This window comes from Bactrocera oleae, chromosome 6, assembly GCF_042242935.1.
Source record: "Bactrocera oleae isolate idBacOlea1 chromosome 6, idBacOlea1, whole genome shotgun sequence".
Taxonomy (NCBI): domain Eukaryota; kingdom Metazoa; phylum Arthropoda; class Insecta; order Diptera; family Tephritidae; genus Bactrocera; species Bactrocera oleae.
Window position 1 is genome coordinate 16,492,424 of NC_091540.1, and position 16,749 is coordinate 16,509,172.

Consider the following 16,749-nt stretch of genomic DNA (forward strand, 5'->3'; position numbering starts at 1 on the left):
CAGATTGTATTAGAACAATTTGTTATGTTTAATATGAATGCTACCACAGGGAGTATTATTGTTGGTGATATTTTCAAATAAGAACTTATCCTACTTATTCCCATTTAATGGTAATATATTAAATAGTTGTGCCTACGAAAGTTGTAAATGTTTTTTAAATTCGGTTGAAAGCAATTTTTGTACAAAAGTTGTATTATGTTGAGTTAATTTTTAAATTTAATTATATAAATTAACGATATATTAATCCCGCTCATCTGTCCAAATATCGTTGTATTTCTTCCATCTCTAGCATTAGAACACGCATATTCATTTTTTAGTCGATGTAGAAAATGTGCTGCTTTTTGCACATCTCAAAGTGTTTTGATTTCTCCCAAATGCCAACCGGAACATATGATTTCTGTTTTGTTTTGAATTGTTGTTTTCTCTGTGTTGGGTGCTTTTCAAAACAATTTTTATACCCTAAACAGGGTATTTTTTTTTTAAGTTTGCTCCAGAAGGAATCATTGTAGACCCTATAAAATTTGTATATAAATGATCAGCACGATGAGCTGGGTCGATTTAGTCCGTCTGTCTGTATATACGCGAACTTGTTCCACAGTTTTTGAAATATCTTATCATACAAGCTAAATGATCAAATACATGCTGATGTATAGACAACTAATTTATTTGAGAAGATACCTCCACGAAATTTTGCAAAGAATATTACTTGAGTCAACGCTATAATCTTGAAATACATTTTTCAGATCGGACAATTATAGCATATATGTAGCTCACGTACTGCCGATAAAAATAAAGTTATTTTGTGGAATCTGTTGTATTTGTGAAGGGTATTATAGTTTCGGTGCAACCGAAATTACCGTTTTTTCTTGTTTTACTTTGTATCTTTACAAAAAATATTAAATAATACATACATAATGACTTTGTTTTAATAATTGACTTAGGCATCTCAATTGTCAACAACTTTGACACCTAAAGCTGCAGCCAATAGCAAACGATAAAAAAAATAATAATTTTGACTCCCGGTACAAGTTTATTCGATTTGATTGAAGAACAGTATTAAATACCATTATATAAATTTTCTCATACTTTTATGATTTTAATTATCAAAACCACTTACGTTCAAAACGCTACAGTATATTTCAACAAGAAAAACTGTTTGAAAACATAAAACTATTGTAATTATAATAGTATTAATCATATGTACATTATTATGTGTATATATTTTTTTAATAATTACTGTAAAATCTCCGGGTAGAAATGTTTACATTGTATAACAATTTGCTTTAAAGTTCGGCTTATATAATCTTCACATTGTGCTTTGTTCCGAGTAGTTTTCTTATTTAATTCATTAACATTCTTAATGATATTCGATTCACTTAGTCGAGAATACTTTTCCATTGACCATGAATCCTTCCGATGTACGAGATTGTAGATAGCAAAAAGTGCGCCCGCTTGAAGTTTCATATCAGGATGGAACTAAAAAAAAATATATAATTAACAATTTTAAATTTTTTATAAATTTATGTAAATAACGTACCAGAAAGGCAGCCAAGTGAGCCATGATTTTATTATCCATTATAATGTAATCACCATTCTCATCTTCAGCTGCAATATTGCCAATAATACAGAACGCTTGTTCTTTAACTTCCGACGAATGATCGGATTCTAGTAACTTATTAATAGCTTCGAGCACTTCACATGAATACGCTCTCATAATTATTTCAATATGATGAGTTTTACTCAATAAATTTCTTAACAGCCCTAATGTTTTCATCACAATCCTGGTATCGGTATCGTTCACCAACTCCAATATACGCTTGGTACCAAGCGTATTAATAATATCAGTTTTCACATACATTTCGGACTGAAATGACATATTCATTAAAGCCCATATGCTATTTAATCTTAGGGAGGGATCCGTATGCATAGTATATTGGCACAATCTCTCAATAATGCCGGCATTAATTATGGGTTCCTTGGATGGTGAAAATTCCAAAAGTAGATTGCAAATGGTTGAAGTAACAGCAACCAGGAATTCAATAGAAGTTTCGGTTGCAAATATACCCATCAGTGGTTCCCAAATTGTGTAGTCCTGTAAATATTTAGTTTTTACATTTATAATGTCTGTATACGAAATAGATTTTTATACCTGAAATGTGGTGCGTAACTGTTGCACAGATCTCGACAGCGAGTGTAGACATCTAATGGCAGACAATTTTACCTTTTACAAAAAAAGAAGACAAAATGTAGAACAACTCATTGTAAACTTTAAACAGAAAATATATGCAACCCACCTGTGAGTTGGAATCTTTTAATCCATTTAATATAGCATTTATCAGACCATATGTGTCCATTAAACGCTTTCTGATTGCCTCATCATTCGCTCCTAAAGATGCAAAACAACAGAGCGCCGCTTGTTTGACTGCAGGGTCTTGACTTTGCAATAAATCGGATAGCGATTTCAGCAAGTGATTCGTAATTGCGGCGGTGCGTTGCAGTTCCGAATCAATCTAAAAAAAATCAAATATTTATTGAGTATATAGTAGTAGTAATAATTTCGTACGCACCTCTATAAGATAGGCTAGCGTTTCCGAAGCAGACGCTATAATAGAGTGATCAAAACTTTCGGCACATAAGCGGGCTAAGGTGGGAAGCGCTTTTTGCGATATTCTATTATCCGTTGAGGGCAGAGTACCCGACCTGTAAATATAGGTTAAGCATCTGGCCGCGGTTAACTGTATTTCAGCAGAAAACAGTCTCGAAGTTAGAGAATTGAGTATGTCTGGCAGAGATCTGCCTTGAAAACTGCAATATTAAAGAAAATAAAAATATGTTAAAAGTTTTAATATTAGAGACATTTATAAGTGATTATGAGAAGTGAAAAAGCGAGAGAAGATCGAGAACAATTCCTCCCAGACACGTAGTTCTCAATGCGGCCCGGTGTTCTAGAGATTTGTTTCTATAACAATTCACTACAATCATCCCCCCCTCGGTCTTCACTCTACGGCCTTGTTTATGATAACTAACCTTATAACACAAATATTGTCAGCGACCGATCGATTTGAATAGCACATGCAGGATAAACAACGTAGCGCCGGTATTTGTATATCTTCGTTGTCATAGCAAATCATGCGAGATAATATATGCAATGTGCCGGCATGCAGAAGTCGCAGTTGATCCTCGTTTGTCTGACACACCGACTCAAGTATGCTGGTTATGCATATTTGTGTTTTTAATGAGCTACCCGCAGAAGCAAGACCTAAAAACACATAAATCAATAGAAATATATAATATGCATATGTATTTTTAGATTTCACTTACGCAAAAAATGTTTCAAAACATCCGTGTTGGCCAGAAAGTTTTCTTTGGGAGCGCATGGATGTTCAAATATTGACCGCAATGTGCTGAGACACGTTTCAACGCCTTTTTTACTATTATTCTTTGAAACAATTTCTTTTAACAAATATGGTACGACATTATATTGTTTCACTAGCAGCTCAACTTGTTCTTCCGATCCTTTCGCCAATGAACCTACAGAGAAAAAAAGGTATGATGTATAAATTTACTGTGTGCGATAAATTTTACAAAAATGACACTCGTGATATGCAGTTATATGTTATTAACAAAAACAAAAAACTAATTTGTCTAACAGAAGTTGTTTAATCTATATGGCTAATTCATTTGGTTCTTGATGAATTATAATTTTAGTAAAGATATCTATGTATATCTTCTTAATAATACGCAAATTACTCAGTTACGACTTCTAACCGTATCAATTTACTAAGTATAGACGGGCCATCTGTAATTTGCGAATTTTCTACACATATATACATACAAAGTAAAATTTCATATAAACGCACACAAAGTTTTTTCGCATTTTCACAAATTAATTTGGAAACAGTTTCATTTTACCTAATATGACCAGTGCATCCATTTTCCGATCTGGGCTTTGATCTTGGTCGATGCAAGTGTTGAGTATGACAGGCACCAAGTCATGCGAGATGAGTGCACCTTTTTGTTTGTTGCTACCAATAACTGCATCTTTGATTTTTATTAATGCCTCTCGGCAGTCAACACCATCACCATTCGAGATAACATATTTTAGTTCTTCCCAATTTGCTTCCTGAGCTAGAGTCCACATTTTATGTATTATTTAACAAAAAAAAAGCTATCCCAAATACCATCCCGAAGTATATGATATAAAACTATTTAACATGTCAATGCTGCTTCTTCCTTAAAATTAATTCAAAATAGTCGCTACCGGGTGCACAATATGACACGTAATTTTTTTGTTTTTTATATTTTGAAATAAGTTGAAGCAAGTTAGGCTCACTGTCAGCGATTTCCGTTAAAAGTATGCGATAAGTACCTTCTGCTTCCAGGCAATTGGTTTAGAATTAAGTTCGGTTAAGGACAATTCAAATCGCTAAATTTAGGAAATGTAAGCCTGTTCTAATTATTTAAGGACTAAATTTATATAATGTATTCATGATATATGTAAAATCTGACAGAAAGGACATCTTAATTCTCTGGGATGCTTCACTGCAAGGTACATACATTTGGCTGTTTTATAATATTTAACATATTTGTTACATTAATTTACTTTGCATTGTCTCATATAATAACTCCATATTTTTTAATTAGTCCGTATCGCATTCGGATTTTATCAGATTTCATATACAATGTATTAATATGTGTATACACACATAAACATACATATATTTTACTGTTTATTGTTTATTTTGGAATCTGCATAAATATACATACCTATTAGCTTATCATGCTTTCACCGGTGTAGATAACACAAAAAGTACATTGTTTCTTTTCTTAATGAATTTATTATTACTTAATGCGCCTGTTACTAACGTCTGAGAACAAATTCTGACGTATGTACATATATTGTAAAATAAATTGTAGAGACAATAAAAATCCGCAAATTCTGTGCATAAATGCATATGTATATTTGTACATATATACAAATTTCTACACACATAAGTATATGTGTTGTTTAAACTACAGGTACTACGTTCGTTTAGTCGGCGTTCACATGGGGACTCTTATGTCGCTCATTATCAGCAAATTTTCTTTTGCTGGTGCTCTGTGCTGTAACATGAGCGAAAAGAGTCTAGTAACTCGAGTCATTCCTTTTCACAAAATTGTCGCAAATGTTTGTGCGGTTCGGATATACGACACTTAGAGCGTGTTGCAATTTCATTTGTATGTTGTGATGATGGTTTCACATTTTGCTTACTAGAAATTACCATGAATATGATCGAACAATATTTAGAATACTAATCTATCGGTAAGCGTCTCCGACGTTTCCTTCTGGGTGTTACAAACTTCGTGGCAAACTTAATATATCCTGTTCAGGGTATAAAAATCGATAACAAAATTAAAATTTCTGAACGAATCAAACTTCATTTGAAACCGAGCGTTGTTGCAAACATGAAAATAATTTCAAAATGGAAAGGAATGCAGATGTTGGTAGCAGCGAGCTATTAGGAACAAGAACACAAAACGTACTACCAGAGCACGAGCGTCACGGCCCCTTCGTCTTTCCTCGTCATCCCCTCGCCCCCACTTAAACGGGTTGGGCGAAAAAAGAGTCCGTGTGTATTTCTATGAAGAAACTTTATCCAGAAAAACATAGCGGAGTTAAATTTGAAGAGCACGAACACTTAATGCGAAGTCTTGTGAACTCATTGCTTGAATATTCCAATGAACGTAAATACATACGAAGGCAAGAAGACTTCAGTTAAGGGGTTATCCATTCGCAAATCAGAAAAAACGCGTTTTTTGTGCATTTTATTTTATTAATATATAAAACAGAACTCAGTTTAATTTTACTTTAATAATCGAAAATTCATTTAAACAATTTTTGGATTTCCTTGACCCCGTAGCTGAAATCCAGGAGAAGAAAGGTATCTATCGGTGAAAAAGATGTTTCTGCTTAAAATTATCTCATACTCAAAAACAAACAAAAAAATTATTACAATACATGAATACAGGTAATGATTGCAGAACTAGTCAAAATTTTGATTATTGACAAAAATTCAATATCGGATCAACTTAAAATTTTCGGAGGATTTTGCCAAATTTATATTTACAAACGTTTCGATTTATTTGAGTTCACAAGTGGGTATAACCTTTTAATAAAATGTTTGACCTTGAACTACATGCATATTAACCTATCTATTTAGTTTGCGTTGTAAAAAGTCGGAAACTTTTAACTTCTTTGTTCTCAGAATCTCGTACTTCCTTAACTTTTTAATAGAATAGTAGCTCAAATCTTATTATTTTAATCTTCTAAAACTCATAGTAGAAGCTATCGGCAAAGTATATATATTTACATTTGATATTTTAGAAGTATCCATAAACTACCAACTCTGTCAGACCACCCTAACAAACTAATTTTCGGCACACGTACCATATTATAAACGTACGTACACGTGTAGATTTGTTAAGAATATAATTTATAGTTAATGATTATTATGCATAGGATAAGAATTTTTGTTTTCTTTTCACTTACTCACTTGGAGCGCGACTTGTGTCGTTCTCATCACTTCATCCAAAAATTTTCCCGTGGCTTATGTTTGAATGTATATATATTTGTTTGTATATAAACTAGTGCATGGCTACTCAGTTCTAAATTTGTGAATTCTCACAGCCGATTACTTTTTATTTATTTGTTGTGATAGTAAATTTACAAACAACAAACAGGTTGTTCGTTTAGGAGGGAATGCTCGTGGTTTTATGACGGCGGTATCGGTGATGTCGCAATTTATTGTTATTGTATGCACTTCCCCATCACCACATACAAGTGTGTGTGTATAGTTCAGTATATGTTTCTGTACACACATGCATGTATAGTTGGTAGGTACTCGTACGGCGTTAACATTTACTCGCGTACCCCCTAATAATAACCACTTTTAGGGAGCGTAAAATTTCAACAAAACGAAATTGTGCGCACAATCCAGTACGGGCCGACTACAAGACAATTCGCCCTGGATGCTGCTCTTTCATAGTAGTTTTTAACGTTGATTCCGAAAGTGCGCAACGGTAGCAACGGTCACACAACACAGTTATTGACACAACAAAACCAGCAATAATTTGAATTATTTTTTATTTTCGCATTTGAAGTGTTCATTTAATTAATAAATATGAGTTTCCTGAAAGCAACGGTTGTGTCGAGGCACTGTAGTGTTCTGAAAGGTAAATAACTGTGTCGGAATTGAATAAAATATGAAAAAAGAAACTAAAACTCAGCCAAAAAAAGTTATTTGTCAAAATCGATTAAATCCAATTACTATATACATATGTACTTATGTAGATAGTAAAATGTATGTGCTATTTTTTATATTTTTCTCTCACACCATATTTGTTGTGTCCTCGTGTTCGCAGGTTTGGCATATCCTAGAAATTATGCTACCCTGGCGGAACCTGCAGCCCCAGCTGTCAAAACGCAAACCATACCAGGTCCTAAGTCACTGGAATTGAAGGGCAAATTGAGTGCTATACAAGTAAGTCTGAAAAGTGTATATTAGAAAAAATTTACTTACTCCAGTTGCCACTTAATAATTATTAAATTTGTTGAGTAGTATTGTATGTATTTATGACATACATACATGCACACAATATACCAACATTTGAATATACATATCATATTTCGTTTATATGTATTCATAACATGTTTCTAAGTGTAAGTAATTCATTAAGGGATCACTTAAATTGCAGGTACTCAAGCAAACAGATATTTCGCTTTAATTGATTTTCATTCTGTATTTGCGTGACGAATCTATGATGTGATGTCGTTTATGCACATAAGCTTAAATAAAAAAGATTACTTTACTTTTTTGGGTAAAAAAGAGACAATATTTATAAATTCATATTTTAATATTGATAATATTAGATAAAAGATACAAATATATATGTAAATAAAAATAAATTAATAATATTTGCGCGAAAATAATTTAAAAAAAAAATAATCTAAAATTTAAAAATTGACAATTTCGGTAATCATTTAAATATTAGTTTTTAATTAAAAAAAAACTTATGAAGTGTTAAAATATAAATAAATATTAAAAATCTAAGCTTGGAAAGAAGTAAGTAAGTAAAGTTATATTCTTAGCGATGCTACTAACTGATTTCATTCATATTCGATATCAAACCATAATATGAAAATAGAACTTCTTCACATATTACAATAAGTACCTCGGAAATAGACCACTCTAAATAAGGTCTGCTAAAGAAATGGAAAATATTTTATTCGATATATGGGATCTCGCGGTAGATATTAACCGATTATAATATTTTTGGTACCAACTTTTATTATACTAATGTTATATTAATAATATTTATTACAAAATTTATACCCAGAACAGGGTATATTAAGTTTGCAACGAAGCTTGTAACACCCATATGAAAACGGCGGAGACCCTATGAAATACATATACTTGTATGTACATATGATCAGCTGGAATTGAGTTGGTTACGCCATTTCCACCTGTTCTCCTGTCTGTATATACTCGAACTAGTCCCTCAGTTTTTCAGATATCGCACACGTCCTTTTCTTCCAAAGAAACTGCTAATTTGTCGGCCGATCAAAATTAAGTTCTTGTACCAAAAACTTTTTTATTTGACGAGATATGCTACAACATTTGAATATTTTTCAGATCGGATCACCATAGCATATAGCTGACATACAAACTGAGCGATTCAAATTAAGTGCTTGTTTGGGAGCTTCATTATCTGTGAAGGGATAAGATATCAACATAGCTAATTTTTGTTGTATTTATATTTTAACGGATTGTTGAACCAAATTATATTCTTATAGGAAATTTGACGCTCTAAAAAAAGTCTTTAAAAAATTAAAAAAAAAAAATTGTAAAAAAAATGTGATTTTTTTGTAATTTTAAGTTTGACCTCGAATATCTCCTAAGTGGTTAACATAATCAAAAATTTTCTAAAGACTTTTTTGTAGAGCGTCAACTTTCTATATATGATTTCTATAAAATTTCTAATATAACTAAACCGGTTCAGAGTTGCAAAATTCCAAAATGAAATCTGCGATGGGCGACCTCTTAATATTATTATTAAGGGCTCTGATTTTCACAGGCGTCTTTCTACATTTCCACGAAAGTTTTTACGTGAGGATTTCGAAAAAAAAAATTAAATATTTTTTTTTGAATCAGCTTAATATTATTGTAATTATTATTTAATTGATTTGCGATTCCCTATTTTCTAAATTTTATATTTTTATAGTATAGTTAAAAGTGCTTCTTAGGGTAAGCCATAGACGGTTAGATTAAGTGCGCTACTATTATTTCACTACAATCTTTTTTTAACTATACTATAGTTAAACCTTTAGAGTGTTACTTAATTAGTAGTCGTTAAGTAGATAATTTAATCTGTCTATATTTGTCATGTTTCTAAAATAATCACGAATAATCTTCAGTATTGACAGGGATTGATAATAGAATAATTGTTAGTTGCTTAGTTTTCCTCTGTGAATTCGTGGCAGTAGACCGTTTTCCGATAGTAGACATATATAGCCTTGCCAATCAGATTTGTATTCTTTTTCGAATTATTTCGAATATTTTCTTAAAATCAAAAAGTTTTACCGATGCTTATTTAACACGTAGAATAAGGAAGAATGTTCTCATGAAATGTTGGAGCCTATTTAGTGAAGTGATATTTGAGAAAAAAATGTCACTATTAGGCCGAATTTCGAAACTAGAAAAATGAAGGTATACTCGTAAATTTCTTTCAACAGTTCTGACCTATTATCATGAGTTAAATATACAATATTTTTTCATGAGTAATAATTTCCAAAGTATTAAATAAAATATCTTTATGATGTTTCTTTTTCAGAATGCCGAAACAGTTCAACTTTTCGCTGACTTTGAAAAGTCTATTGGAAACTATCTGGTTGATGTCGACGGCAATGCCTTGCTCGATGTTTACACACAAATTTCATCAATGCCATTAGGTTACAATCATCCCCGCCTCTTGAATGTCTTCCAAAATGAAAAAAATTTAAAAAGTGAGTATCAAACGCATAAATACCTGCTATTATCAATGATGTTAAAACAAGTTAGATAGAATTCTTCTAAAAAAATTGCTAAGACGACAATCTCTTAAGAAGATGCATATGTTATTTTCTGATGCTTCTAAATCTGGTTTAAAAAATTTTTTACTAACAAGTAAGGAAGGGCTAAGTTCAGGTGTAACCGAACAGTTTAAGTTCAAGGATCAAAGCGGGGGCAATACCTTCAGGTGTTGATAAAACTTTATATTAAAAAATGTTGAAAACGATTTTAAAAGTCATTATTCCACGAAATTGTGACTTGATTACAATAAAATTTTACATTATAAGTCATATACTCACTTAGTTTTATTGCTATATTTTACTGTAAAATTATATTAAAATCATCCTCAAATGAGATATACTTATGTGATATAAACTCAACCGAAGAGGCTAAATTTAATATATTACTCGGTGCAGACAAAGTTAAAGTTGTTTCTTGATTTACAATCTTTTTCCCACGAAGTACTTGATAAAATTAAAATTGATATGTAATTTATACTTATAAACTTTGTTTTTTGGAAACACTGAACCAAAGGGGTAATACCATATGTTTACCACAAACACACTAAGCAGGTGTGGCGTGCCTGTAACACTGAAACTTATTTATGATATCTAAAAATACACTTGAACACATCGAGTCCAAAAGTTGTGGCAGTTTTGTTAAAAATTAAATAAATGAAATAATAAGATATACCAAGAATCGGATAAAATGTTTTTTTTGTATTGGTAATTAATGATGAAAAAGAGATGTGAGAGTTAGGTGCGCTTTTTGGAAAAGATTTAGTTAAACAAATTCTTTTTAATGATACAAATATTTTGGAATATAAATTTAGGCAATTCACAGGCTTTGTCTTATGTCGTATTTTAAAAGTCTTAAAAATACCTTAATTGTTGTATGTCATATTGTGTAATATTTCTATACTTCACCAGCTGGTAGTAAAAAATTAAAAATACAAAAATGCCACGAGAAAGTGAAAAAATAAAATAAAAGCTTCTGCGATGTTTTGGTTTTCACTTTTCTTCAACTTAATTTAGCTGAATATCATGGTTTCCTTCCATATTATTAAATAAATTTATCAAATTTATTAATTTTAGACACTTAAACGTCAACAATAAAAAAAGTAAACATATACAGCTGATAGAATAGTACACTCAAAAAACATACCTCGCCATGTTGTTTTTGTCGTATTTCAATTTTGCATGGGAAGCAACAACAGTGTTGATATGACAGTCGTAAAAAAATAAGGCAATATGACGATATGACACAATATGACATCTTGTGAATACCCTAATTATATGTACTAAAATAATAAAGATGAAGGAGAAGTAGGTGTCAGTGAGAAGCTATTAACAAAGACCAAATTAATATGACATTCATATATGACAAGCCAGTGCCGTTAATGTCAATTGCTTCATAAAAGGCACTCTAATTCCGCTTTAAAATAATCCCATCGAGTTGGCGTGGTTGATGCACTGGTGGTGGTGCTGCGAGAGGATTGTAACAGGCAGGCTGAAAAGTTCATATAATCTTATAGAAAATCCAGTTTTTTTTGTAAATTTGGATTTCACTACACACTGATTACAGCGGCGATCTTCCAGTTTCCTTTTTCTTATCACCATTTTTGGCATACGTTTGTCATTTGCTTTAAAAAAGGCTGTCGCCTCAGCATTTAATTTTTCATTGTCGCTTAATTTCTTTTTCATGAGATCTGAGAAGAAAGTAGCTGGATACCTCGTGACTATTAATGTAAGGCACGTTGCATTGCCTTGATTGTGAGTGAACGAAGCATCCTCTTTACGGGAGCTTTTACATACCCAAATATTCCTGAACAATATGTCCAACACATTTTTCTATCTTTAGAGTGTCAGCTATCTCGATCTATCTTATGGTTTTCTTACATAACAGCCCGATTTGGACGCCCATAGCGTCCATCGGCTTCGGTGTTCATATGACCCATATGGTATTTAGCCAACCACTTACGAATGGTTGTATCAGCTCCTGCAGAGCCCGAATTATAGTCATAAAGTCCTTTTTTGGTATCAGCAGCATTTCTTTTATCAAAAAAGAGGCACGAAAGATATATTATTCCATTTCAGCCAAAATGCTATAACTACTTTTCTTGTACGAAATAAACATATAATCGCCATCGTAGACAGAGAATCATCAAGCGGAATGGTTTTAGTATTATCCTTTTAGTAGCCCGTTATTACTAGACTAAGCTCCTTCCTTCTTCATATAATAAATACAGCTATCGTTTCATTCATTTTCGTTGTTTTTTTAATTTAACTTTAAGCAATGGCAATTTCATAAGTAACTTAAACTAATTTTATTTTGCAGCTTTAATTAACCGTCCAGCTTTGGGTGTTTTCCCCGGAAAAGAATGGCCGGAACATTTAAAATCTATTCTTAACAAAATTGCACCCAAAGGCCTTAGTAATTTGACAACTATGATGTGTGGTTCATGCTCAAATGAAAATGCATACAAAAATATTTTTATTTGGTAAGTAGAAATTAATTCATTAAATTTATTGTGTGTCTATAAAAACTTTGAACAAATTGTGCCTTTAAAGTATGAAGGTAAAGGAACATAACAATTCAAGCCCCATATACCGAAAATGTGGACCCCAGTGCTAACAGCTTACTTTTTTTTTACCGAAAATATCGGTCAATGTGTTAGATATATGAATGAAATTCGAAGACAATCCTTTTCTGATAATGGTGTGTCTCTATCTCAAAAATTGGTTAAATCGGGTCACTTTTTCTCATAGTCCTTATATACATACCTAATAAAAATATTTTCGAATTTCCGTCTGACTTTACCATATACCGCATATGTACATATATATGCACATATATCGGATATGTACATTTATCTTAATGGAATTGAAAGACCGTATTTTTTTAACAGTACATCTTTGTCCTAAAAATTGATAAAATCGGGCGAAAACTTGCTCTAGCCCCATATAACTAATATCATGATTTTTAGACATCCAGTTGACTTTACACCTCATATATTGGTTCATATGTGGACGATATGTCGTAATGCCAAAAATAGATAAAATCGGGAGTATACTAATTCTAACTTTCATATACCTAATATAAGAATATTAAACTTCCGGTTGGCTTCAAACCGTATAGGTATATCGGTGAATACGTAAGGTATCCTAAAAAAATTAAGTGAAATTATAACTCTGGATACGAATAATATCGAAAATGTGTGAAATTAGTCCACGTATTTGCCCCCATATATAATATTATCTATAATGATTTTCGTTGTTTCAGCAGACTTTCAGCCAAATATGTCGGTCAGTGCGGAATTTATCTTCATGAAATTACATAGGAATACGTACTTGAGCGTATTTAACTAAATGAAAAGTTAATGCAATCAGTCAAGACCTTTCTCTGCCACCAATACACCAAGTATAGTTTTTCCGACTTTCTAGCTTACTCTTAACCATATAGGTTGGTTAAAATGCATATGTGATATTGCATGAAATTAAGTGGACAAGTTGTTTCAAAAGTTATAAAATTAATTTAATGGTTTAACACATAACATGAGTGGAGTTGGTCTAAACCTCAAATATCCAAAACAATGAGTTCCGCTCTTCTGGCTGACGTTTTCCAAATCAACTCAATATATTACATTTAACTTCAATATATTATATTACAAAGTTCTTCAATTGAGTTTAATACAAGAGAAGATTTGAATTGAATAACCGATTTATCAAGTTATTTGTTCGATTCGGCACTCTCTAAAGCTTGAGTAATCGAACAGAGCTTTAATTAAATTAAAATGCTTAGAAGTTAATCTTTTAAATAGGCTTACGAATATGTCTGCTAAATATTAATATACGTTTGTTTGAATTTGGCACATTTAAGATTAACGAAACACCTTCACAGCATTTCTTCAGCTCCACTGGTGGTTGAACAATTTTATATTCACGATTTGGACTATCTCAGTGATGTCCCAATTTAGCAAATATTTAGAAATTTTCTTCGGACAACTCAACCGCAGAAGCTAAACGTATTTATTTCTGCAATATTTTTTAAAACTATTTCACTTAGCATTAACTAAATGTTTCGTTTTGTCCATCACTCTCTATTCTGAAGCGATCAGTGCTAGTATTGCTTGAATCTCGCTTATAGCAGTTTATTGCAGTAAAACCTTCAAAATTAAACATTATACTTGTTTTCGCAGGATCCCGGTTTCGGTATCGTTATGCATTTTATAACGTTTGTGCTGTATATTTACTAATAATTAAATTTTTCAACAATTTTTTAAGCTGCCTATATTAGAAATAATAATTATATATCACTTTTCTTAACAGGTACCGTCGCCATCAGCGTGGTGAGAATGTCGAGTTCTCAGAGGCCGAAAAGCTGTCTTGCATGATTAATCAACAGCCAGGCTCGCCGCCATTAAGCATACTCTCCTTCAAGGGCGCATTCCATGGACGCACTTTGGGCGCACTCTCAACCACACACTCTAAGTATATACATAAAATCGATGTACCTTCATTCAATTGGCCAATTGCATCATTCCCCGAATATAAATATCCACTCGCTGAAAACGAACGTCATAACAAACAAGAAGACGAGCGTTGCTTGGCTGAAGTTGAAGACTTAATTGTACAGTACAACAAAAACGGTATACCAGTAGCGGGCATTGTAGTTGAACCTATACAAAGTGAAGGCGGTGACAACGAAGCATCACCCGAATTCTTTCAAGGACTGCAAAAAATTGGCAAACGCCATGGTACCGCCTTACTGATCGATGAGGTACAAACTGGTGGCGGTTGTACTGGTAAATTTTGGTGTCACGAGCACTTCAACTTGGATGGACCACCCGATGTGGTGACATTTAGCAAAAAAATGCAATTGGGTGGCTACTTCCACAAGAAAGAGTTCCAACCCGCCGAAGGTTATCGTGTCTTCAACACCTGGATGGGTGAGCCTAGCAAATTATTGCTGTTGGAAGAAGTTATCAACGTAATTAAGGATGAGAATTTACTCAAGAATGTAAACGCTGCTGGTAAAGTGCTTAAAGATGGTCTTTTAGCTTTGGAAAAAGAATATTCACATATCATAAATTCGACAAGAGGACGCGGCACATTTTTAGCGGTGAATTGCCAAAACACCAAAGCTCGTGATGATTTCGTTGGACGTCTCAAACTTAAGGGTATACAGACTGGTGGCTGCGGCGAGTTCTCCATTCGTTTCAGACCAGCTTTGATATTCCAAGAGAAACATGCACACATGGTTTTGGATGTCTTCAGAAGCGTATTGAAAGAATTGTAATCCTATAGCAAAGCTACCACACTTGCATGAGCTGCTGCCTCTCTTTGCATTTAGCACCAAATATATATGTAGATAATAACGGTCTAAGCCCATTTATAGCGTTAAAGCGGAATATGCGCAAAAGTATTTGAATACTTAGTATAATTTATCATATCAATTTTGTATGATAAGAATGTGAGAATTTAAAAAGCCAAAAGCGTTTTTTTTTTTGTTGAATGATAAAGTATAGGATACAATACTAAAACACAAATGTTGAATTGTGCTCTGATCATTTGCTTCCAATAAATAACGAACTTTATTTACCAAATACAAAATGAAGTTTTAATTAATTTTTCAAAGGACTATCGGCAAACATTAGAAAATATTTTTCTGAAATTGGTTGATCGACCTATAAAGTACTAAAGCATCCAATGAGGAATCAACGGAGCCATTTTATTTATAATTTATCATCATTATTAAATTGCCTAAACATATATACTTACTCGTATATATTAGTGTTTCTGTTATTTCCTCGGCTAATTTTTTTTGTTTAGTTTCGGTTTTTATTTATCCATCGTAGACCAGTTATTTACACACAGCTTTAATGCAATGTTTACGATATCTGTGGCACGCACTACACACAAATTTTTCAGAATTTTCAGAACTTCAGGATTAACAGGAGCAAAATCAGTAAATATAAAAACAAAAAAAAACCGTTAGCTTTGGTTGCTTTCCTCACAAATAAAAAAGTTAACATGCAAAAACTTGATTTTGTTGGGTAAGTTTTTATGACAACTATAAGCTATAGTGTCCGATGTCGGCGGATCCGACAAATGAACAGCTTCTTGGGGAGAAAAGAACGTTTGCAAATTTTCAGATCACTCACGGGTGTTGTGAAATCCAAGGTAGATTTGCGTAGTTGTCAGAATTGCAAACCAATTCTAATTTTTAATGGTGTCACAGACTCTGATTGGATTTTTGTATTTTTGATTTACATGTATGTTTGTATACTTGTATGTTTGTATACATGCTTAGTTTACAAATTTACTTTACATTATCGACTGAATAAACACGCATTTGGGTGTTAAATTATGTTTTTTACGTTTTGTAAATTCTCTTAAAATATCTTGATTTTTTCCATAAACTCAATAAATATGACATTTTGTGTTTTATTTTTATGTTTTTTCTTATAGAAATAACGACAAATGAAACAATAATATAAATTATTTTCTTAACTTACATTTCGATTCTGTCAACGACTCACCTCTTGCTTTGTTTCTGATAACAAAACCAATAAAATTGGTTTCCGTGACACCCAAAACCGATACAATTTCTGTTTCGAACTTTAAAAATTCTGACATCTTACTATCGGTTTCAATTCTGA

At 32.3% G+C, this 16,749-nt stretch overlaps 2 protein-coding genes across 2 annotated transcripts; one reads left to right on the top strand and one right to left on the bottom strand.

Annotated features, from left to right (window-relative positions):
* Positions 1-1,010: 1,010 nt before the first annotated feature.
* On the bottom strand, positions 1,011-4,225 carry LOC106617933 (armadillo repeat-containing protein 8). The gene is made up of 8 exons (XM_036360509.2): positions 3,913-4,225; positions 3,322-3,531; positions 3,028-3,259; positions 2,568-2,805; positions 2,295-2,510; positions 2,150-2,221; positions 1,538-2,092; positions 1,011-1,476 (listed from the first exon to the last, which is right to left on the bottom strand). The coding sequence occupies exons 1-8, from the start codon at positions 4,139-4,141 to the stop codon at positions 1,234-1,236; spliced, it is 1,995 nt and encodes a 664-aa protein (XP_036216402.1). The 5' UTR covers positions 4,142-4,225; the 3' UTR covers positions 1,011-1,233.
* Positions 4,226-6,920: 2,695 nt separating this feature from the next.
* Gabat (4-aminobutyrate aminotransferase) lies at positions 6,921-15,700 on the top strand. Its single transcript, XM_014235411.3, has 5 exons — positions 6,921-7,212; positions 7,402-7,520; positions 9,871-10,042; positions 12,426-12,588; positions 14,417-15,700. Exons 1-5 carry the CDS (start codon positions 7,161-7,163, stop codon positions 15,384-15,386), a joined length of 1,476 nt encoding a protein of 491 aa, XP_014090886.1. The 5' UTR covers positions 6,921-7,160; the 3' UTR covers positions 15,387-15,700.
* The last annotated feature ends 1,049 nt before the right edge of the window (positions 15,701-16,749 follow it).